This window comes from Lampetra fluviatilis, chromosome 27, assembly GCF_964198595.1.
Source record: "Lampetra fluviatilis chromosome 27, kcLamFluv1.1, whole genome shotgun sequence".
NCBI classification, from domain to species: Eukaryota; Metazoa; Chordata; class Hyperoartia; order Petromyzontiformes; family Petromyzontidae; genus Lampetra; species Lampetra fluviatilis.
This window is the reverse complement of record NC_136301.1, coordinates 4,355,234-4,379,013: the sequence shown is the minus strand read 5'-3', so window position 1 is coordinate 4,379,013 and position 23,780 is coordinate 4,355,234. Positions and strand designations below refer to the sequence as shown.

The window sequence follows — 23,780 nt, the reverse complement described above, 5'->3', positions numbered from 1 at the left end:
GGCACGTGCAGCGTCAACATTTTTAGGTTGCCTTTAAAGTAATCTGTCCTTTTAATTAGAAATAGTTTTGACATCGCAGAACTCAGCAACGCTACCCCTCACAGGTGTTGGCTTGCTGCCGCTGGATGGGCGGCAGACAAAGTTACAAACTTGCCTTGGTATGGATGCCTCGTTCCAGTTGCAGTGTTGTATTTGTATTGTTATCCGAAGCCCTTATTGGGTTCACCAACTTTTCACACAATTCTTCTTTGTAACACAAGAGATCTTAGAAGTATCAGTTCAGTATTGATTGCTTTTTAACTGGGCTTGGAACCAGGATCTTAGGCGTGCCACCCCGGTGTACTGGCACGAGCGTCAACCCGCTGGGACACCCAGGCCCAGTGCTTCAACTCGATGTTTAATGCCCGTTTTTCACTTGCACACACGTGTTGCGCCGGCATGGAGCCTGCTTGGGTCCAGTACACCGGTGGTTTTCCGCTTGCATCTTCCGGAGTCGAGCAGGAACAGAGCTGCCCTATGCTGGCTTCATTTGACATCTGAATCTGGCTTGGGTCCAAGCCATGCTAGGGATGAGGCTAATGATCCATGCGATGTATGTGATGTCAGTCGGAACACGACTCAAACCCGTTCACAAATCTCAGTGTGGTCTACCAATCAAACTTAATTTGTAGCTTTCGTGACTGCAGGAATTACTCTTTGGTTCTTTCGGTAAAGTTATTTAATTGATTATTTTCTCTTTATACGTGACTTTACCGAAAGAACCAAAGAGTGGTCTACCAATCCTTGCCTTAAAAGCAATGGACAACAGTGCATGCATGCGCCACCACTCAAATTAATCGTTGGTACATTTGCTATTAGCATCATTCTTGTAGCAAGAAGGCTATCATCAAGGCGCTGTGTTTCACAGACAATTTGCAATAGTTTCGCAGTAGGGGGCACTGCTGCTATGTGTAATCCCAATTGTGTATTTTTTTCCGGGTAAAATTTCATAACAGTTATATCGTGGAGTAATTAAAGTCCACTTTGAAGCAGATTGGATGCAATTTATGGCTAATACACACCGCAATAACCAGGGTGACCTGCTGGATTCGAACTGGGAACCCTCCCAAACATCAGCGAATGTGTTCCCCGCTGTATCATGTGCGGATGGATGGGCGGGCGAGCCTTGGGGTGGACGAGCGAGCGATCGGGCAAGCTGACGTCGGAGAGGGGTGGCGTTCTTCCCGTGCGCGTCCCAGTTTGCCCAAGGTTGTGAAGAGGCGCGTGAACGCGCTGAGGAACCTGCAGGTGAAGTGCGCGCACATCGAGGCCAAGTTCTACGAGGAGGTGCACGAATTGGAGAGGAAGTATGCCGCCCTCTACCAGCCGCACTTCAACAGGGTGAGGGACGCGTGCGCGTGGCTGCCCCACGCACATTCGCTCACTCGCCTGCTCATATAAGAACTCGTACACACACATTACCAATGCTTGCGCTGGGGGTGAAAAGATGAGTTAACCCCTGAGCAGGATTTGAACTTGTGATATTGTTATGTAAAAAGTCATGAGAGTCGGTCATGGTTAAAGCTGCAGAAATAGATATTGTAATTGCAGTGAATGTTAGGTGGAATGCATATAATTGAATTATGTCTCAAGCACAAGACCATGAGTAAATTACCCAGAAGGCTTTAGTTCTTGTCAGATCTTGCTTTCTAAGCAGGATAGTGCTTGAATGGGCATCCACCATCCATGCCGGGTTGTCATTCACAGCTGAGGTGCTGTACTACGTGGTGATGACCAGAGGGGCGTGCAGCAAAATATATTGTTGTACTGTGCTCCTATGCTCCCAAGTCTATGCTTTCAATTTTCACCAGCCTGCACTGAACAGCTTGATGAAGTCTGTTCAAACAACCCCTGCCCACCCCCCCTTATAAAAAAATGAAACTTTCGACGTTGACATTTGGGTTGTCTGATGAGTGCTGAGCGCTTTGTCAATATTGGCAGGGCAGCTATCGGCAACCAGTAGATCAACTGAGGCGTAATGGGTTGTTGTTGGCGGTGTTATACAAGCATGTGAAATGGCCGCTCCATTCGCCCCACATAAATTGTCCTAATATTGCTAAAAATAAATTAATTGTACAAGCGTGTAACACGATAATTGTTATGGTTTCAGCCCACCAGTAAATTGAACAAATTCCAAAACCAAAGTTAGCAATTGGACATGGCAGTTCACTGAAAACTGCATCAAGCATCTTCTTGACCTCATGGGTTTCTGTACTGACACCTACCCTGAATTGTAACAGTGTCGACTTGTTGGAGGGGTGAATTGTTGCATCCCTAATCTTGATGTTAAGTGTACTGTACTTATAAGCTTAAAATTTCTACATTTATTTTAGTGCCTTGCTCACCACTCCTTTTGCTTGTTGTATTTGTTGTTGTAACTTGGTGACCTCGCCCCCGGCTGGGCATCTCTGAAAAAGAGCTTCACAACTCATCGGATTCCTCCGGGATAAATGAATATTCTGATAAAGTATCACACCAGACCATTCTTCACGCGAGTGTTGATGTTTTATATTTACCTACAGAGGCGAGAGATCGTGAGCGGTGAGATTGAGCCCACAGACCAGGAGTGCGAGTGGGTGGAGGAGAAAGATGAAGATGCAGAACTTGCTGTGAGTATCTTTAGGGTCGAAGGATGGTGCAGCGGGTAACTCTTCGCCTCACAGCAATGTGGGCCTAGTTTCAATTCCCATCTCGGGATACCTCCTGTTCTGCATGGATTTCGTCCAGGTTCATCTTCTTGGTTCTTTCGGTAAAGTCACGTAGAAGGGGTGTAATAAAATAATAAAAATAAAAGACAATAAAATAATTCTCACGACGTTTCGGCTACAACGCAAGCAGCTCTGTCGCCTCGACGGACCTGGTTTTCACCTGAGGACGGCTGCTTGCGTTGTGGCCGAAACGTCGTGAGAATTATTTAATTGTGTTTTATTTTTATTATTTTATTACTTCCCTTCTACGTGACTTTACCGAAAGAACCAAGAAGATGAATCCCTGCAGTCACGAAAGCTTTAAATCGAAATTCGTCCAGGTTGTTTGGCTTCCTCTCATGGTTAAAAGAAAACACATTGTAACTGCTATTGACAAAACAACTGGGATCACACACAGCAACATCACCCCCTGCTTAGATCACACATCGTAACTAAAACTAAACAAAAAACTATTTTTAATTTTACCAGGTAAGGCCCACTGAGCTATGTAGTTCTTTTTCAGAAGCGACCTGGCCATAAATGATAGCTCAACGAAGTGGCTTATCGTGTGGAAATTTATAGCAGCCAAATAATCTAAATACATGTCTCTAAATCTGGAGGGAAAAACTGCTGCACCCGGAGAAAAAGCCACGCAACCACGGGGAGAACATACAAACTCCAAATATACAGGCGTCAGGGTCGGGATCCAATCCACGACCTGCATACCGGGTGAGGTAGTTAACATCTCGCCACCGCAGCGCCCCCAATAACAACGATACTAACAGTTATCATCAAGCTATCGCTACCACCATTATTAGCTGGACAGATAAGATAAACATTGATAAGCAGGTAAGGAGCTCATTAACATCAGACGTCTCTAAGGGATATCTGAGTTTCAATAAGTACAGCAAAACAGCAAATCAAACAATACAATAAAGCAACACAACTTAATACATTTACAACAAAATTAAGAACACATTCACATTTTATGAATATCGAGCCTGCAGGTGCTCGGTAGATTATTACAGAGCATAATCGTGAGTTGGCAGTGCCTTCAGTAGGGCTTCAACAAGGTATTAACAATGGCTAATGATATATTAGGCAATATACATGTATTAATTCTGGCATCAATTTCATCACCATGTCTCCTGTGCTTGTTTAAAACACAGCCACCTTAATAAATTCTTGTCATTTATTTAAATAATTGTAACCAGAAGTCACACATTGACATTTTTAAAAGTTACGTTGACTTATTAGTTTTAACCCTTGCCGGGTAGGGAACTGGCTGAACTTTTCGGTAACAATTTCAGCCAAACTGCCCCAAGGCAATGCTCGACACAAATACAACTTCAATTGCAAGCTACGTCAGCACTGCATTCATTCCCCCCCCTCCCCGCCGGACCCTCCCAACGCGAAGTTACTATGACATTTCATGATCACTAGGTGGCAGCACCGGTCCCTTTAATGCAGAAACAGACTAGATAAGCCGACATTGTGTCCTTCATACATCTGTCTCTCCACGTAAAAAAAGTATGTTATTTTGTCACTTATATGCCTCAGCTGATGAGACACTGCATGCCGAAAGCAGTCCAGAATTTGCTTGCACTTGAATCAATTACGTGGCCTCACCCAAACATTAAACTATGACTCTTAAACACACCATGACGTGATTTACAAGAGAAGGACATAGTGTGCTGCGTTCATGGGCCCTATCCCAAATCACAGTAGAATATGTTAGGTTCTTACCTGCTGAAATCAACTACATGAATTCATTTAATCGCCATTCCCTACAAAATTGTGACATGCATTGTTTCATTTACATCCCTTTGTTAATGAGCTGCTGGTTGAAGGCCTCTCTCATGCTGTTTGTCTTGGGCTAGTTGTTTCACCATCCTTTACAACTCTAGCCAGTTCATGTTGGCGAGGCAACATTGCCAGGGCTGGTTCAGCTATCACTCGTCACTGACGTTAGCCGTGGCTGGGTGTCAGAGCTCAAAAAGCCAAAGTGCACTGTGAACACGGCACACATGAGTTTGATTCCCTGCCACAGCTAATGTCATTGACGAGCGATATCTGAACCACCTCCATGTAATTCGGAATGTTGGTGACTTCGTGGCGTAGGGGCGGCTAATTCTCTGTTACAGCACTGAGCCTGCAATGCTGGTATTCTGGGTTCTATTCTGAGCAGCCACTTAGCAATAAATGGGGTTCTCAGATGTAGTGAGTGATGGTCTCAGCCCAGTTTTCAATTACTGCACAAAAACCCGGAATTTGAAGTGTATTTTTCATGGTATTTGGCTTCTTGCATCTGAGTACTGAATATGTCTGGTGAATTAACACGTAACGGACACTTTTTTGTGGGACATATAAAATGTGCGCCCCCGGTGTGCCGACAGTGGCCTATTGAAGTGACTTGAGGAAGTAGTTATCTTATATTACCTTCTACAGCTCAATACAATGCCGATAGCACAGCGGGATGTCAAATGGGACATCAAACAATTAACCTTATCATGGTTCTCAACAGTGACAATCGTGTAAATGCACCCGATCGCAATCTACCTATTTCTGTGTTATACAGCAGTGGTAAAAAAAAAAGTCTACACCTTATTTATTATTCATTATCACAGCATCACCGCCTCCGGAAAATATTCTTTCCGAGTCTGAAAGCTTGCCCATGCTTACGTGCGGTTTGCCCAGGCAGCTGCCCAAAGCGTGGTTTCATTTGAGGTAACGCTGCATGGCCATCTGTGTGCAACACAAACACACATTCCCGTGTCAAAAAGACCGGCAGACGCTCTTTAGCGTTACAACACTACCTTTGTTTAAATAAACACGATAGGTTTTTTCCGTTCCGGTGGTTCTGTTGTTGATAGTTATCGCTGACAGGTGATTGCAATGTGGCGGGGAGCCGTGTGTTGTTTTTTCCAGTGTTGCCTGCATTGGGCGGGACCAAATGTTACCTAAGCAGCAGCTCCAAGGTTAGAGCCGTTGGAGTGCTCGGCCCCTAATTGAAAGGTCATGTGAGGTCAAATAGCAGTCAAGGTCAAATCACACTGATGTCCCTGTGGGGGTGGACAATACTCGTCCTGCCATTATTTCCATTAGGGATGCGAACGACAACTGGTCAACCAGTAACCAGGTTTCATCGTGGATTATTACTGGTTCTGAAAGTCAGAAACTGGTGTCACCAATTTAAGTTTAATTCTAGTAATGAATGCACTGATTGGTACGTGCTGATGTGCAAGCATGCATGGTGGCCTAAACCATCCCCCACCGTGCTTTACCTTTTTCTCCTTGTTTCTCAGTCGAGGTAAAGATGCAAACCCCTGCAGTTAGTTTATTGGTTGCTCACGTCACTACTGGCGTTTCCACGGGAGGGAGCTGCAGAGGATATTTGGTCTAATTTTCCATGCTGACCAGACGTTATGGAAAGAGATCGGCATGCCCACATTTCACCCCACCATACCATGATCTGCTCACCATTACACTGCGGCAACTGCCTTTGTTTCCCAGTTAATAGTACATTTTTTTGTTAGAGCTGAAGCCAGAGTACCCAAATTAATCCATGCATACGATGGAGTTAAAACTGGAAGCTCCACCTTTGATAGCTTTAGGAATTCATTTGTGTACCACTTATCTGACTATCTTGAACACCTGGTGTTCCCATCCAGCTATGAACTGGGCTTGACCCTCCGATTAACGCGATTTGCTACATGCGGTGCGAAAGAAGTTCAACATGCATCTTGACGAGATTAGGTGCATCCAGATGATTGGGTGACAGGCTTGGGAGACCTCGGGTCTGCTTGGCTCACAGGGCTGACGTGTGCCTTGTGTTCCACGTGCTTGTTTTTGCGTGCGTATGGGGCGACAGGACGACGTGAAGGAGAAGGTGAAACTGAGCGAGGAGCAGAATGACGCCGAGAGTGCCAACCCCAACGGTATTCCCGAGTTCTGGCTCACCGTCTTCAGGAACGTCGATCTGCTCAGTGACATGGTGCAGGTATGTGCCGCACAAGGTGAAGGGGTCAGCGTCTCGCGGTGGCGAGAGATGTAAACTACATCGCCTGGTGTACAGGAGGTCGTGGGTTCGTTCGCGGCCCTGTTGCATATTTGTAGTTTGCATGTTTCTCCCCATGGTAGCATGGATTTTTTATCCTTGTCCTATTTTTCCCTCCACATTTTAAATCAACATACGTTTAGAGTATTTGGCTCATACATTTCCAAGTTAAAATCCACTTCGTTGGCCTATCATTTGTGGCCAGGTTGCTTTTGAAAAAGAGCTGTATAGCTCAGTGGCCCTTACCTGGTCAAATAAAAATAGTTTTTGGTTTAAGTTCCAAATGATATTTGAGAATTTGTAGCGCGAACAGTTTTCATTCCCTCTCTGAGAGAGAGATTCAGAGGCGTGGAAAGCCACCGACAAGCAGGAAGGCAGCCAGAACCGGTGCCAACAATCGCCCGAGATGTGTGGTCCTATAACCCACTTGCTGCCGTACTCGCCGTACCATGGCAAGCCAGGAGATGAGAACCTTGATGCCCACGGGTAGGGAAGGAGTTTGACGAGTTTGTATGATCCATTTTAGTTTGTTTCCCTTTCCCACACCTTTGATTAGCAATGTTGGATACGTAGTACGGTGCGAAAGAAGATCTACGTACATACATACAACCCTTGCCTCCTCAGTGTTGGATTACAGGCATGTGGCATAGTCACCAGTGTGCGCTGCCACTTTCCAGCAGTTGTTGACTTTGCCACATGCTTCACATAAAGCACAACGTTCTGTGTTAAATACTTTTTGGCTTTGTATGCTTCTGCGTTACGACACAGCTGCAGTTATTGAGGCACTGCATGGAATATTTGCCCATGTTTTTGATCATTAATGCAGCAGAGGCATTCACAGACGTCTACACCCGAGCAGATGAGCCGTGCAGCTTGATCGCATGTGTTCACCTTTGTTCTGCACAGAGACAGCTGTCATCAGGGGGGTCCCCTCTGCTAAAACAGAAAAAAAACTAGGTGGACGTTTGAATGATTCTAAGATTAGATGTATGATATAAGGTGCTTTAAATGCTGGTATATTTGAGGTGCCGAATAAATGCAAATCCTTCTTCCTAATTCGCTTGCTTTTCAGGAACACGACGAGCCTATTTTGAGGCATCTGCATGACATCAAAGTGAAGTTCTCAGAGCAAGGGATACCGATGGTAAGAAAACAAAATGCGCGGTGCTCGGACGCTGCATAGCATGCTTGGCAGTCTCCCTTATAGCTACCAGTAACCACGTATGGAATGTAACTAAGACATTCGGTGTGGTCAGGTGGCTAATTGTTTTATTTCTATTAATTCCACCACTGGCTCAGGGCTGGTAAGCAGGAAGATTGAGGACCGCCTCAAAGCTATGCACTTTTAAATCTAGATTCGGAACTAATTTCTTCAGAACTGCTTATTGTGTATCGTTGTCCTTCCCCGCACCTCCAATTTGCACAGTTGACTACGTACAGTGAGAAAGAAGTTCAACATACACACGTACAATTGAGCAGGAAAGCACTTAACTTTTGTTACTTTGTTAAGCACATATGCAGCGTTGGTCGTTGCATGTATTTCGTGCAGCAACGTTTCGCGTTCTTCATAACTGAATTGAAATTGATGACATCCGAAAAGGAAATCAATTGGCTCTCCGTCAACGGTTGATGCACGTTGCGTGCGCTCGGGAGTTTTGCCTCTGCGCGGCCGCTCTCGCTGCCGTGCCGTGTGCGTGCGCAGCCTTAATCGCCGCGTGTCATTGTCACGTCTGCGCGGCGGATAAGGCGGCTTTATTTGGCGAATGCTTGTCTTTGGCGTGTGTGGAATTTGCGTTGCGGCCGCTCAACGTCGGTCCAATCTCGCCTTCCCCGGCCCGCGGGCGTTCGCTTGCTCATTCCGCGCGTTCCTCCCTGCCCAGAGACGCGTTGGCTCCTCCGTTTGTCGTCCCGTCGCCCCCCCCCCCCTGCATCGTCTAACCCAAACCCCCTACCCCATCACATGCACCTCCGTTTTCGTGGCATTTTATTGCCTATAATTTTTTTATGCTTTTGTTTCTTATTTTAACTTTTATCTCGACAACATAAAAACACACAGAACCTGGGCACACATGTTCCAAGCATCTGTAGGAACATGATTATTATCATTGTCCTCAGCTGTGATCTACTCATGACTGAAAGAGAAGTAAGAGGAAGAGAAAAGGATGAAAGAGATTGATAGAAAGGAAAAATAATCGGGAAAGAACGAGGGGCAAAAAGAACATGAAAGTTAAATCCTGAATGAATCAACAAACGATGACAATCTCGCTTTGTAATTTATTTTAGAGTTGGGCCTCATAATGATCTGGCCAAATGTCAAAGCCCTCCACCTCCCGAGGTGGCCAAACAAATAAAATTGTTACGGGTACAAGATGTACATGTCGTTTGTATTCCCTGGGTTTCGGGCACTGGCTGAGCTCTTGGCTCTGATTTAGAACGTTGGAAGTTCAAATCCTGTTGGGGTTTCATTCAGTCAACCAACTATGACATTGTTAGAAAGAGTACCTCTGCGTGGAGACAGTAGTTCTATGCATTAACCCGGCCTTGTCAAAGGAATGTGGAATTTACAAAATTGACTCAGAGCCATCAATGCGGGTGAGCACACCCTTAACCTTTTTGGAGGCACTTGGCTTGGCAACATAAGCAAAACTCAATGTCCAAGCCTGCTTTACTCTTCTAGTATAACTTACAGTATAGAGCGGAAGTAAAGTTGAGGGCTGGAGTGGTGGCGCAGTGGTTGGCGCGCTGCGAATATGAACCTGCCAACCTTATTTTAATTCCTGGTCATGGCGACGGATATCTGAATTGGTCCCTCACCAACCGGCACTATTGACAAAGTCTGGTTAAGTATGATGAAACAAACCACCACAACCACCATGGCACGGGCAAGCCTCGATCCAGAAATCAATTGACAAAGGCTACAGTTATTATTATTTGGAAAGAAAAGCCGATCATTAAATGGTATCCATGTATATCGACGACAAATATGTATTGATGACGTTAAAGTGTGCAGATGGTGGAATGGTTGAAGTACTAGCTGCAGCAATTCCGCATCAAAAAGGTCGACTTAATTTTATGTTTACGCAAGCCCTCACAATTTGAAGACCGCGCGTGAAGCTCGCATGCACGCACGCGACGCCACATTTGACTGCAAATTAGAGGTTGCATTCAGGTGCCTGCATGAGCAAAAATCTGACAATCCTTCCCACAAGCACGCGATGCTATCTGCCCACAAAACTCGGGCATAAACCCCAGCTCTTAAGTCGGGGCGCATACCTTTGGTTTAGATGGTATGTGGCCTTTAAGTCGGTACATCCCTTTTTATCAGTCCGAGCCCATTGGGGCATATCTGCTGTGAAATGCAAGGTTTGTTGTTGTTTAATGAGAACTCCAGAAACCAGGATAGTCTCGTTTGTAAGAGTGACCTGCAGCATTAGGTCTGCCAGTAGGGAGCAATGAATATCCTAAATGAGTGTTTGATACCTCCTTTGCCAGTACCAAAATATGAGAATAGGTGTGGTGTTTTACCAACTTAACACCTGTTTTGTTGCCAGAAAACAGGGGAAAACCTCTTCTCATATTTTGGTACTGGCAAAGGAGGTCCCATGATAGAGATGCTCACCCCGAGCCTTCATTACTCTGATAGTGCATTGTCTTTGTGCTGTACACCTTTTGGCGTCCTCTGGTCTAACACCGTTTGAGACGAGGCTCAAAAGAAAGCTGTCTCTGGTGTGGACCAATCAGTTTCAAAGACAATGCATATATTATCAGAGTACGTTTTTTGTTTGCATTTCGACCACAAGTATTGTGGTTAATGCAGACATGATTTTTGTAAAAGTTTTCAGTTTGGTGTTTTAACATCTGAACACCATACTCTGGTTCTTTCGGTCAGTCACGTAGGTAGAAAAAAAATATATCACAATATGCTATGAGTAGCGAGACTACGCTGAAAGAATTGCAGTTGACGTTCCTCTGGGGTGAATAACATTTGTACCATAACGTGTAGGTTTTTGCAACCAATATGAAATTTGTTTCCTGGAATATGAAAAACAAATACAGCAATGCAGTGTAAAAGTTAATTATCATCAATGTGTATCTTATCTTCAACAAGCACTGGGTTGGTGTTCATCTCTATTGGCGATCCTCAGATATTGGAGGAATTCTCAACACCACCACAGGATCAGCTGATGACTAGCCTGTGGATGAGTCCTCACACAGGACGATCAATATTGACATACGACAGATAGTATTATTATTGATTTTGGGTTAGGCCAAAATATACATACATAAAAGACTTCATTTCGAACAGCTTTTTGTTTTAATTTGTCCTTCCACCGCACCTCCGATTACCACGGTTGGCTACGTACGGTGCAAAAGAAGTGCAACATACATGCAGGCCATGTACTGCTGTGTCTTTTAAAAAGTGTACAAATATTTATAACAGATCTTCGAAATACCAACACACTAGATTAACGTTTGACAAAAAAAACTCCATTAAGATATTTTATTTTTTAAACACTGCACTTGAGCAGTATGCCTAGAGGTTCTTGTTAGCTTGTGTTTAGATTTCACACTGGAGACTACACCATTCCTGAATGCATGCACTCAGTTTCATAACATTCCCAATTGGTGTCGTGAGACACCTTGTAAAACAACTAATGTTGGGTATTTTGAAAGACAAAGTATTTTTATTATATCGACATAAACAGTCAATACTCTACGCATTTTGGCAACTGCAACAATATATATAAACCATGCAATTGGAACCAGATAATAAAACCTAAATTACTCATTGCCAAATCTGGGTAGACGGTGGCAACATCTGAATCGTAAAAATGTGGAGGCTCATGTAACACATTCCTGCGGAGGGAACTGGTAAAGAACGTTGGGTTGCTCGGTCAATGGCCAGGGTCAACGGCGGCGTGGTGTATTCCGCAAATATGCCCGACTGAGTTTTATAAGGGCACCACGGGGTGACCAGCCCCTCCCCACCCAGCCCCTCCCCACCCCACCCAGCTTCTCCTCACCCTCCCCACCCAACCCCTTCCCACCCAGCCCCTCCCTCCCCACCCAGCCCCTCCCTGCACGACGCCAGACGGACACAATAATCCCCTGTGGGCTGGTGTAACCAGGAGGTTCCTACCAGTATGAACCACTGATTAGGACGCCGCAGATGTGGCAGCCTTCATGGGCAGCTGAATGCAGAAAAACATGAATCACTTCACTCTATTGTCCTTCCGTAACTTTCTAATGGAACACAACATTTAAATAGTGAGCTTGTTAATGATAATTTATTTTTTATCGAGGCAAGTTTCTCATTGAGTCTGAAGACACTTTCTCAAGATAGTCCTGTACAGTAAACCCTTGTTCATTCGGCACATGGGGCTCTGGCCTTGCTGAATTATCCAATATTTCGAATTGTATACAATGGTACTCCCCAGTGCTTCCTGCCCCAATAATATTTTTTTCCGAATTTGTTTTCCAAACTCTTCACACCATTCGTATTGTGACACACACCCTGCATCAATTCTATCCAAAACTTTGGATTTGTCTCGGACTAAGGGATTTATGCTTCAGTCCCTTTCTATTACTTCTTGATGTAGGTGTATATTTCTGAGAGGGTTGCCTTGCACAGAGTGCATAAACAAGATGAAGTCCAAAGAAACAGGTCTGCACTAACGCTCACCATCCGCGCCACTACTAGACTGAGTGGTTGTTTTCGTTGGCGGCGCGTGGCGGTGCTCCACGTGTATGCTGAAATTGGACCATTCGGTACGGCAATTCGGCTCGTTGGGAATGACTAGTACTGTATATATGCCGAAAGCGCAGCCGTGCCGAATTGTCCCAAATTAAGAATGATCAAATCCTGAATTAAACAAGGGTTTACAGTATTGGGATTTTTTTCCTTCCAATTTCATTCATACAAGGAGGGCAACACTGGAAGCGCCATGCAGATACATTTAGGGATGAATTGCTGTACTGCCATTTCTTGACCGTCTCACAGCCTCAGTCTACAACACCTGGTTATTCCCAGGCAGTTACCATCCAAGAATTAACCAGGCATAACTCTGCTTAGCTTGTGAGACCTAGCTTTAATGAGTTAATTCATGGTTTTTGGGCCTTGCTCAAAAGCCTGCACTTATGGGTCAGCAACCAATTTTTTTTTGCTGCTACATCCACGTACAAATCTGTTTGAACCCCCACCAACATCTGCCTCCAAGATAGCAGATGTGCGTCACTGCACCCAACTCATAAGTTTGATATCTTGTTAAGATGTACATATCTTGGTGGGGTAAACTCATTTCATTAACTCTAATCGCGATAAAATTATATAACTCGTGGTGTGTCAACACGAGTAATCCTATGGATGCACTGGTCCCCCACCATAGCAATATGGAATTTCCACTTCTGAACCATCAAGTATTGACGTGCACACAGAAGTGAAATGCCATATTTGCACAGCCGCAAGCCTGTTCAGTTTTTGAGAGCACTTTTTTACCGTTAGAGCAGACCTGGAAATTAATTGCTCGTCAATATTAATTGTCGACAGCGTCGGAGTGATGTGACTGAGATTTGCCAGTCGCTCGAGGTTACCGTGGACATTTGTCGGTTTACACGCCGTGGCAGCCTGCGTCACTTGCAATGCCTCCCTGGGGCTGTGTCACAAATCACGTGGTCGCTAGCCATGTAACAATTCATCCCCGCACTACTATTCGTTGATCTATTTTATTTTACCAGGTAAGGCCCACTGAGCTGTTATAGCTCTTTTCGGAAGCGACCTAGCCACAAATGATAGCTCAACGAAGTGGCTTATCATGTGGAACTTTATAGCAGCCAAATACTCTAAACGCACGTTTCTAAATGTGGAGGGACATATCGGAGGATCTGGGAAGAATATGCAAACTCCAAATATACAACAGGCTTCAGGGTCGGGATCAAACCCACAAACTCCTGTATACCAGGCGAGGGAGTTAACATCTCCCCACCTCAGCGCCTATTTTTTGTTATGATTCGGAGTCATCGCTATTCAGTTTTAAACTCGATTAATTTATTTTTCCTTCTGTGCTACCTGTCCTGTCCGTCTTTACTGTCTTGTTTGTGTTGTCCTTTGTTTATTATCCGTCTCATTAGTGCAGTCTGTGTCATCTGTACTGGGGGGCAGTAGATTGAGATGAGTGCGTGGAGGGGAATGGAGTGACATGAAAGTGGAGAGGTAGGAGAGTGCGTAGAGTCGAATGAGATGAGCGTGTGGAGGTAGGTCGGGGAGAAATTCCATGTGGGAGTGCGATCTTGAAATTGATCCGGGATCGCATTGGGAGCCCATGGAGAGATGGGAGTATTGTGCCGATACTGTCGTTTAATCGATTCAGCCATCCCCCCCAAAAATACTACAGCACTCTCTTCATAGGGCACCGCGTTGGCAAGATGTTAACTCCCTCCACTGGTATGAAGGAGGTTGTGGGTTCTATTTCTACCCCGACGCCTGTATTTTTGGAGTTTTCATATTCATCCCCGTAGCCGCGTGGATTTTTTTTACAGGTCCTCAGGTTTTTCCCTCCACATTTAGAATCAACATGCGTTTTTGAGTATTTGGCTGCTATAAATTTCTGCTTAAGCCACTTTGTTGAGCTATCATTTGTGGCCAGGTCACTTCTGAAAAAGAGCCATATACCTCAGTGGGCCTTACCTGGTAAAATAAAAAAAATAGTTTAGTAAATAGTAGTCGCAGTGCGATTCACGTCACGGTGTGCCCGATTGGTCAAGGGACGTGCATGTGATGTGCAATGGCGATGCATTCGATTGGGCGGCCACGCATCTGCCCCGGGTGGTGCGCGCGGTCTAGCGTCGCGTGACGGGCGGCGGGGTCCCCGTGGCACTGATCGCGTGCGTAATGTGGAGTTCCGCGGCTGATGGATGGCTCTGGGTGTGTGTCGGATTTACAACCGGGGCGCAACCAACATCCACTGGAGTGAAACTCGATCCTGCGTCAAAATGAACATAAAAAACTGCCAACGGCACAAAAACCAGTTTCTGTGAAATGTTAAGACAAATAATAATAATGGACACGTAACCCCACCCAGTGCAGTGAGATCCCTTGATGTCAGGAGAGATTGCACGTGAGTGGGTTTCATGGATTTTGAAATCCTGTGTGTTTTGAGACCGAGTTATTGAACCATAGAGAGTTTACAATTGTTACAGGTAATTATTTGGCCAGTGTTTTATTCAGTTTTATACAGAACCAGAATCTGAATATGTATTCATACCAGAGGTGTGGACTCGAGTCATGTGACTTGGACTCGAGTCAGACTCGAGTCATGAATTTGATGACTTGCGACTCGACTTGGACTTGCATAACAATGACTTTGTCCCACCTATGAGATGTGGACTCGAGTCATGTGACTTGGACTCGAGTCAGACTCGAGTCATGAATTTGATGACTTGCGACTCGACTTGGACTTGCATAACAATGACTTTGTCCCACCTCTGATTCATACTGAAGTAATCCGATGAGCTACGAAGCTATTTTTCATAGATGTCCAGTCGGGGCTAGTAATACTGTTACAACAATACAAAAAACATGGTAGTTGTGCAAGTACAAGAAAGTTAAACAAAGAATACGTAAACAAATCATCCAAAAACATACAAATAAAACTAAACCATCCCCATCCTACCAGGGAAAGCCCACTGAGGATATTAACTTATTTTTCAGAAGCTACCTGTCCACGAGGAACGCTACAACGCATGTTACAATAGCTTTTAGAGTTTTTAGAATTATATTATGAATGTTTGTAACGCCCCCACCCCACAATTTGTGCTTGTGTTTATGTGATAGTGGTAGCAGGGTGTGGTGCTGACCAAGCCGAGCCTTATTCATGTGGCTGCTTGTCGGAACAGGCGAGTGCCAGCGGCATTTGCCCCCTTCACTCCATGAGTCTTTGTGGCAGCTTTTTGTGTTTCCATCCCTTGTTTTGGACCTGACCATCATCTGTGTTTCATTCCTGCCTATGATGTGTTTCACGAATAGCAATCGGCGCCTCGGTTGAAAAAATGCATACCCATGACATCTGGTGCAGTGGTTAGTGCACTATGCTACAGACCTGGAAAACTGAGTTTAATTCCCAGCCACCGCTAAGATTCGCGGACAAATATCTGAACCGGTCATTTGGGCCTCACCTAGATCTAGATCAACTCCGCCTTAAGTGAGCAGGAGCCATGCGTGGTGCTGGTCACACCTTCCCCTAGTACGCTATGGTGGCCTCGATAGGAGCTTGCTAACATCACTTGCCCTGACATCCTGTTAAAGGCTGTGCGTGTTGTCTTTGTGTGCGTGCGTGCCCATGTGTTTGACCACGAACAGAGCTTCACGCTGGACTTTTGCTTCAGCCCCAATGAGTACTTCACGAACGCTGTGCTCACAAAAACATACGTCATGAAGTCTGAGCCCGACGCCAGCGACCCCTTCTCCTTCGAAGGGCCCGAGATCGTCTCTTGCACAGGGTGAGTTGCGGGAGTTCAGTCCAAGTCTTTGAGTATATTCTACCCTTACCTTTCTGTACAATCAACCCTTACGTGTCAGTACATGCACCCTTACCTGCCTGTAAATACACCATTACCTGTCTGTCTATACACCATTATCTCTATGTACACGCACCCTCTCCTCTCTTTTAATGCACCCTTACCTGTCATTTTAGAGTGATGCATGTGCACATGTTGTAAATGCGTACGTGCGATTGGGGAAGTTTAATGTTAACCAGGAACCGTTTTCAAGATTGATCACTGGTTTTGAAGGTTAGGAAGCAGACGGGTTATCATTTTTCCCCAGTGTATTTTTTTAGTAATGAATGCCGTCGTTTGGCGTGTCCTCGAACGTACAAATGGGATGGCAATCTAAGTTACGGTGTGGTACTTGTTTGAAAGTCGAGCATGCTAACCATTCCACTGCAGCAGCAGCACCCTTTTGTTTTTTTAATCTAAAGCGGTTTATGACAAGACACGTCTGGCAAACTTGGTCACCAGTGTTTTCCATGCAGTTACTGGTAATACCAATTTTTTTTATCTTAACAACCTTACTACACATATACACTGGCATAATAAGTAATTTTTATGTAAGGGCGGCCTGGTGACGCAGTAGTAACACTTGTATCTCACAGCAAGGAAAACCTCGGGGCTCTTTTTTCTGTGGCCTTTGTATGGTTCCTGCAAGATATGCAGTGTGTGTGTCTGTGTGAGTGTGTGGAGTTTGTATATTCTCTTCTGCATGGGTTTTCTCCAGATTCTCCGATTTCCTCTCCTTGCTAACCCCGCCACCCCACAGGCAATGTAATGGGTACTGGGCAAACATCCCAATGCTGAAAAATGGATTAAACATAGCTGCAGTGCCCACAAATGCAAAAACTTGGCAAGACCCTCCTGAAAAAGTCTTCAGACTCAGTGAGACTTTTCTGGGTAAAGTAGTGTAGTAACAAATAATACAACTATTTAGTGATGTAATTATAATAATCCAACTACCACTGCCACTACGGTCATTATTATACCGTGGGTTGGCGCTTGCCAAACTATGCAGTAAATTGCAGCTCCTTTAATTGCTGCTACCTCTACTGAGGCTTGTGCCAGTGTGCAAGGTTGATGACCCAGCAGTTAATACGCGAGCGGTGATGATGACACTAAGGTAGCGAGAGGTGGAGGTGTGCGCATGTGTGGTATTTGGTTAAAAGAATTGAAAGAGGAATTGAATGGAACCCTGAGTAAAGCTGATCACTGTATTATCGTCAGTCGTGACAAACGGGGGGAGCTCCGTGAAGCCTGGAGTGCAGTTGTGGTGTTCCTTTTTTTGACACAATCTCAAAGCAAAGGCCCAAAACATCAAGCGGCCAGGAACAGACAGCACGATCAAAGTTGTAATGGATAAGAGTTAAGACGTTTGTTGAATTGAGTTACAGGAGTTTGAGAGAGAAAAAAGCCTCCCAACGCTTTCACGAACGAGCTCTGGCGCAGCTCTCCCCACCTCCTATTAGCACGCTTGGCTACGTACGCTGCGAAAGAAGTTCAACATGAATTCGTGCAGCTCAACGGCGCAGCCCTTTGTGATGCGTGTCCTGTCATTAGGGCAATTTTCTCTCTTGTTGTGAAGTGTTAATTCTTCACCGCAGTGTGCATCCGACCAGCACCGGCGCGTTCTCGGGCCCGCCGCCGCCGCCGAACATAAACTGGCTTTGACGTCACAACCCCTCCCCCCACCCCCCAACCCTGAACGTCGCCACCGCTCAGGCGATCCCTGCACGCAACCGCAGTTGTTTTGAAGGAGTGGAGCGTTTCCGATCGCACGCGACGCCAAATCCTCGCCCGGGGGTGGGGGGGGGTGCCATGTCGTTCAGTCCCATTGTCCGCACACGAAGTCCAAGCCCTGCTCCCCCCCCACTACCCTCTCCGCGGTGTGGTTACGTAACCTGCAGCCAGACGAGCGCGAGCGTGCACTGGTCCAGGTTGGCCGCCGCTGTTGTGTGCTGGAGACACGAGACGGGCGTTCCGGTCGACAGCGTTGAGACTAAGTGAATTGCCGCCTTTGGTGTGAGTGATGTTATTACAGATATCACATGTAATTGCAGTCCCCCTTCCTTCCCCTTTTCTTCACCGATGAGTTGAAGATTGTTGTCTCCATAGAGCAAGCCCATTCCCGCTCTTTCACAATGTCTAATTAAAATCATAACCGCTGTTCCTTTTCCATTTATTTATTTCTACTATTGTATTCTGAGGATTACAAGACGCACCAATTTCTCTGCTGTATTTTAGAAGCAAAATTTTGGGGGGGGGTGTATTTTTAAATCCTTTAGTTGTGTGTGTGTGCGTAACAGGATGTGTATTACTTTATTGACACTAGGCACAAGTTTGAGGGCTGAGTCTAATTCAGAAGATACGGCAACTTGTTCTACCGCTGAGCCACTTTGCGGCCGGTATAAAAACGAAATAAGCCAAAAAAAACACATTTTTGTCTTACGAAGGAGAGACTTCTTTTTTGTCTCGGACCTTTTTTCGAGCAAATTTTTTCTTTTTATGATCTCCGCAAAAGAGAAATTCCTAAGTTTTAAGCGGGGTCATTAAGTAAACTGCGTTGACGTACATCTTTAAAAAAAAAAAAATGCCCAGGGCATTGGGAGTCTTATTACAGGCAGTCGCACGGTAGTTTTGTCTGCAAATGTCAACCCCTGGTGTATTTTTATAATTGACAGAAATGGGTGTAATGGCAGTCTTTCTCAAAAGCAAAATAAAAAAAATATATTTTTCAGCTTTTTCAAGTTCTTTTTGGCCCTTAATTACATCCAATAGGTGCTGCAGTGGCGAGGTGTTATTTCTTCTTCCTCGCCTGGTTTGCAGGACGTCGTGGATCCGATCCCGACCGTGACGCCTGGATATTTGGAGTTAGCTTGTTCTCATGTGGTGCCCGGTCACCTTTAAAAGAACGAAAAGCTCCGTGGGCTTTTAACTCGTAAAATACACTAGTTTATTTTTTAGTTTATAAATTTGTTCTATCTGAGCCCTTTAAAAGACAAACATCCTTTTGGAACGCGATAAAACGCAAGTTACTACTTTTTGATGACTCCATTAATGAACATTTTACGGTGCACTTGGGGTACTTTTAATTTAGAAAATATTTTATTGCCGCATGGTGGGTCCGCGAAAACAGTGTGAGGGGTTGACTGGTTCACGGGGTCCCTCTGAGGTTGGAAACCACTGGTTTAATGAATAGCAACTCAAAGATTGATATCCAAGTTTGAAAGCCACACGACAGCCATAGGTAAGCCTGAATGAATCGCTGCTGTGTGTGTTCATTGAATTGACGAAGTTGGCGGCGGTTTACGATGTGGTTTTCACATTGGTCCGGGTCAGTCAACGCCGTTGCATTTCAGCCCTTCTTTGTGTTGCGGCCACCAAAGAAGGTGGTGACCGCATCTCGCTTGGGCCCGTGCAGGTTTGGATTGAGTGTGCTCCATTGTTTTAGGGGGTGGTTGGCACCAGATGGTTTTTGTGAACTTCGCCTTACATCGTATAAAAGCTATCGCGTGTAGCGTGATCTGAACCCCCCCACACCTCCCCCAACCAGGTCAAGGGTACCATGCGGTTTGTCCACAGCACTATACCACATGACTGCCTCCCCAATTGGACTACTTTGACAGTGGTGTACTTACTCGCTACCATTATGAAGAATGCTGCCATGTAACCGAAACCCATAATGGATGCTGGCGGTTTATACAAATGAAACATATGTTGTGATTTTAAAATACCCCAACTTTGGGGAAGGGCTTTTCTTTCATGAATTAAACAAGAGCAATATGAATGATCCAATCCATATATTAGATGTTATCTTACGCTTGCAATACTTAAGCTTAAAGGTGTGGGCATGCCAAAAATGTCCTGATAATAATAAAAAAATAACTTTGTGGGGGTGGCAATGGATTTTTTATTATTATTATTCAAGAATTGTTTTCCTATAATTATCTGGGTGGTACTGTGGTTAGACCACTTGTCTTTCAGTTTAAAAGTCGAGTTAAAATCTTGGTCAGAAGTTAATTGCTGCACTGCCAATCCAATGGGTTTCTCCTTGCATGCGATATGAGCAATGATTGTCCTGTAATAGTCACTGGTCCCTTCCCCATAAGAATGTGGATTTTCTACTCTTTTAAAGGCAAAACATCCTGACTCCTCCCTTTTCCTTACGTCTAGCTACCATAGCCGAACACATTAGCCTACCAAGTGTTTTCCTCTCGTACACCGCTAGTTAATGAAAGTCGTCTGTGTAGGTTTTTGCAGTTTTGCTGTACAGCTTGGCTACATGTTTTCAATTTATACCTGTTTTATTTGGCATGATGTTTTGCTCCATGTGCGTGGGAGCTTCTTCAGGAACTTAATAGATGGAATTTAAATTATTTTTGAGAAGAAGCTCGCCAGAACGTGGGGCGGCACGTTGCGCGTTGTGCCAAAGAACTTGCGGTAGGACCTGGAAACGTTTCGGATGACGGTCATGTGGCATTTCTGGTGCCAAAGCTTTGATGACATTATTAGCAAGAGTTGGCCAAAAAGTAATCCCACCTGGGTTGACTTTTACCAACTGAATCTGCAATTTTTTTTGTGCGGGAGACTTCATCGCGGTGAAAACACATTTTGCAACCCCGACGTTTTAACGCAAGCGTGACATCGACACAATTTTTGGAGGGGACACACGCTTTTAAGCCTCTCGGCCGAAAGCACATAGGAAAGAAAAGACCAAAAAAAAGCAAGCATGCGAGCGAGCCAGCGAAGAATTGAAATAAATAAGGGGAATCGGAATTGTTGTGCCCAGTTAAATTCGGCCCACGGTGAGCGCATTGTGTTGCACGCTAGGGTCCTGGTGGGTGTGTGCCGCATCTATTGTTCCCGGGTGCTAACAATAGTTTTGGTCGCCGTGTGCATTGCACTGCGATTTAAGCGACGTTGAATGGATCGCGTGCGCCAGAGCGAAAACTTTAGGGAGGGGGTGGGCAGGGGTTGGGGGGTGCTTTTGCGTGAGCATTAAATTACCTCGGGGGTAGTTGTACAATTTCAGACGTAGATTTCATACACGTGTACTCACGAAACAGGTTAAGCACACTTGTTGCATGCATTTTAAATCGGTCGTGCTTCTAAATGTAATTTTTGTCCTTCCCCCGCGCCTCCGATTAGCACGATTGGCTATGTACGGTGCGAAATACATTCTACATACATTCTTCAACCGTGGTTACTTATTACAGAAGCCGTAGCGAAACGCTTGAGCTGACCGAGCTCTCAGAAATTTCGGGATGGTGGAAATGGGCTCCTTCCGTTCGTACGTTCTGAAGTCCGTCTTCTTGAGTGGCAGTCAAACGGGACGGTGCAGAAACAGTCGGGGAAGTTTTTGTGACAGGACGATTCATATTCGGCATTCACTTCTTTTTTGAGCGCAGGTGTTGCGAGGAACGCTCAAGGGCTGAGAGCATTGGGAAGCCAGCTGTCAGCGGACGATCAGTAGACACATCCTAGAAGTGGAGATTTGTGTTTTGGCAGCAGACTGTCGGCACAGATCGATTGCTTCTGCAGGAATCCAGTAGTGCAAATAGAGATGTGCATGAGCAGCCTTTGCAGGCTTAAACTTGTATCATTATTATTAATCATCAGCCTTTCATAAAGGTTTGTAATGGGTCTATTTGTTAAAACAAGGTGCATGCCACAAAACAAATAGCGTGTGCTATGGATTATAATATAAATCAGAGGTTTAGGGGGTGGGGGGGGAATTGGTGTGTCTTATAATCTGAAAGTCGTTTGCGTGTGTGGTCAAATGTGTATAACTTTATTGATGCTGGACACACGTTTGTGGTGTAATCTTACTCTCCGGAATGTCTTATAACCCAGATAACATGTTTGCTCTTGTAAATGCGTATCTATCTGCATTGTGGGTTTTCCGTTAGGAGTTTAAATCTTCATGAGGCATGTTATCACTCTTATGAAGTCACTTTTACATTGCTCCTCTAGGTTTTAATATGTAATTATACCAATGGCACTATACAAAAATGATGGGTCATCTGATGGTGATTTAAAAGTATTTTTTTCTCTTGCGAAACTGCCAACTTTGGCTTGACAGCTCAGGAAGCATATAATTTGTGCATTTCCACAAGGTAATCGATGTTTGGTGGGGTTTTTTTGGCCTGCATCTACTATTGAGGCCTGTGACCGAATTGCCTGTGAATGCGCTCCTGAGGTCTCGGTAGCAAAGCAGGGTTGAGCCTTGTGGATATGGCTTGGATGGCGACCTATCATGCACGGCTCGTTGTTATAGTTCCTATGATCACTGTTTCATTGCTTTCATGGCTTTATTTTGGTGATTTCGAAAAGTGTATTGGTTTAGCCATGTTTATTTGTTGTAGTACAGAGATGGCCTTAATCTAAGTTGTCTTGTGGTTGTTGTTGGTTGTTTGAGGGTTGGACATGTTGTTATTAATTATTGTTATGCAGTAGAGGCTCACCGAATCTCAAGGCTCATTTTCAGGAGGGTCCGGCCAAGTTTTCACAGTCGGGGATGACGCTGCTGCGTGTGATCCCAATTGAGCAATTTGCAGGAACAGTTTCAGCAATGGGATGTTGGGCCAATACCAGCTGCAACGTGTGTGCACGCGTGGGTGTGTTTTTTTTTAGCATGCACCATCCAGAGGTCAGCTATGCGCTTATAGTACACGAGGTGAAAGTAGTGGTGGGGTAGTCGGATGATGGCGCAGAGGGATAGATCTAAGCAGTCGTGGCACATAATCATCCGCATTGCTCCGCTGAATAGCAACGCGCACCACCCTCGGCTGCCTGGGTCTCCGAGCCCTCCAGAGATGTCCCCGCGTTGCTTACCTCAATTGGAATCCGGTGATAACAAGAGGTGATAAGAGCTTTGCAAAACAAATGGTCCTTATCTGCAAAGCGTGGCTGTAAAGTGACATAGATAGATGTGTGGGTGGTATTTTTTTAGCGAAGGTGTCAACGTACGCTTAGACTGCATTAGGATACGGCTGCCTATCCGTGTCTAGACACGCCTTTTCACCAGATGCCCAAAGAGTGAAGCGTTGGCTACACGATCCATCAAAATTTTCATCGTTAGCCAAGATCTATCCACTGCTGGATGAAGGGCCATCCAGCGACCACTCATTGAGCAAAGGACATGCGAGTCCAAATTACGTACGGGCTGCTTGTATTTAAAATGAAATCCCAAGCAAAGGTGGATTACAATTCTTGCATTTTGGTGTGTGTGTGTTAATGCATGTGATTGGCACACTGTTTCAAATCCCTGAAGCTGTTGATGACACCAGAGGCAAGTGGTTTCTTCACCTGTTTTGGGTTATTCCCGAAGTCAACTCGGGCTTAAATGCTGGGGAGGAAGGGCATGGTGTTAGTCGCACCATTGTGACTTTGTTTTTACATAAATCGGAGATGTAGGGGTTTGCATATTATTTTTCAAACCAGGCAGCTGCATG

At 45.1% G+C, this 23,780-nt stretch overlaps 1 protein-coding gene across 3 annotated transcripts in view; it reads left to right on the top strand.

Annotated features, from left to right (window-relative positions):
• The window catches only part of LOC144942318 (nucleosome assembly protein 1-like 1-B), a 46,056-nt gene that overhangs the window by 11,626 nt on the left and 10,650 nt on the right, over window positions 1-23,780 (top strand). For all 3 annotated transcript variants that reach the window (XM_078869103.1, XM_078869104.1, XM_078869102.1), the window contains exons 5-9: window positions 1,239-1,380; window positions 2,562-2,648; window positions 6,598-6,726; window positions 7,856-7,927; window positions 16,139-16,278. In XM_078869103.1, the coding sequence (XP_078725229.1) occupies window positions 1,239-1,380; window positions 2,562-2,648; window positions 6,598-6,726; window positions 7,856-7,927; window positions 16,139-16,278 (570 nt within the window). The remainder of the gene's footprint in view (window positions 1-1,238; window positions 1,381-2,561; window positions 2,649-6,597; window positions 6,727-7,855; window positions 7,928-16,138; window positions 16,279-23,780) is intronic.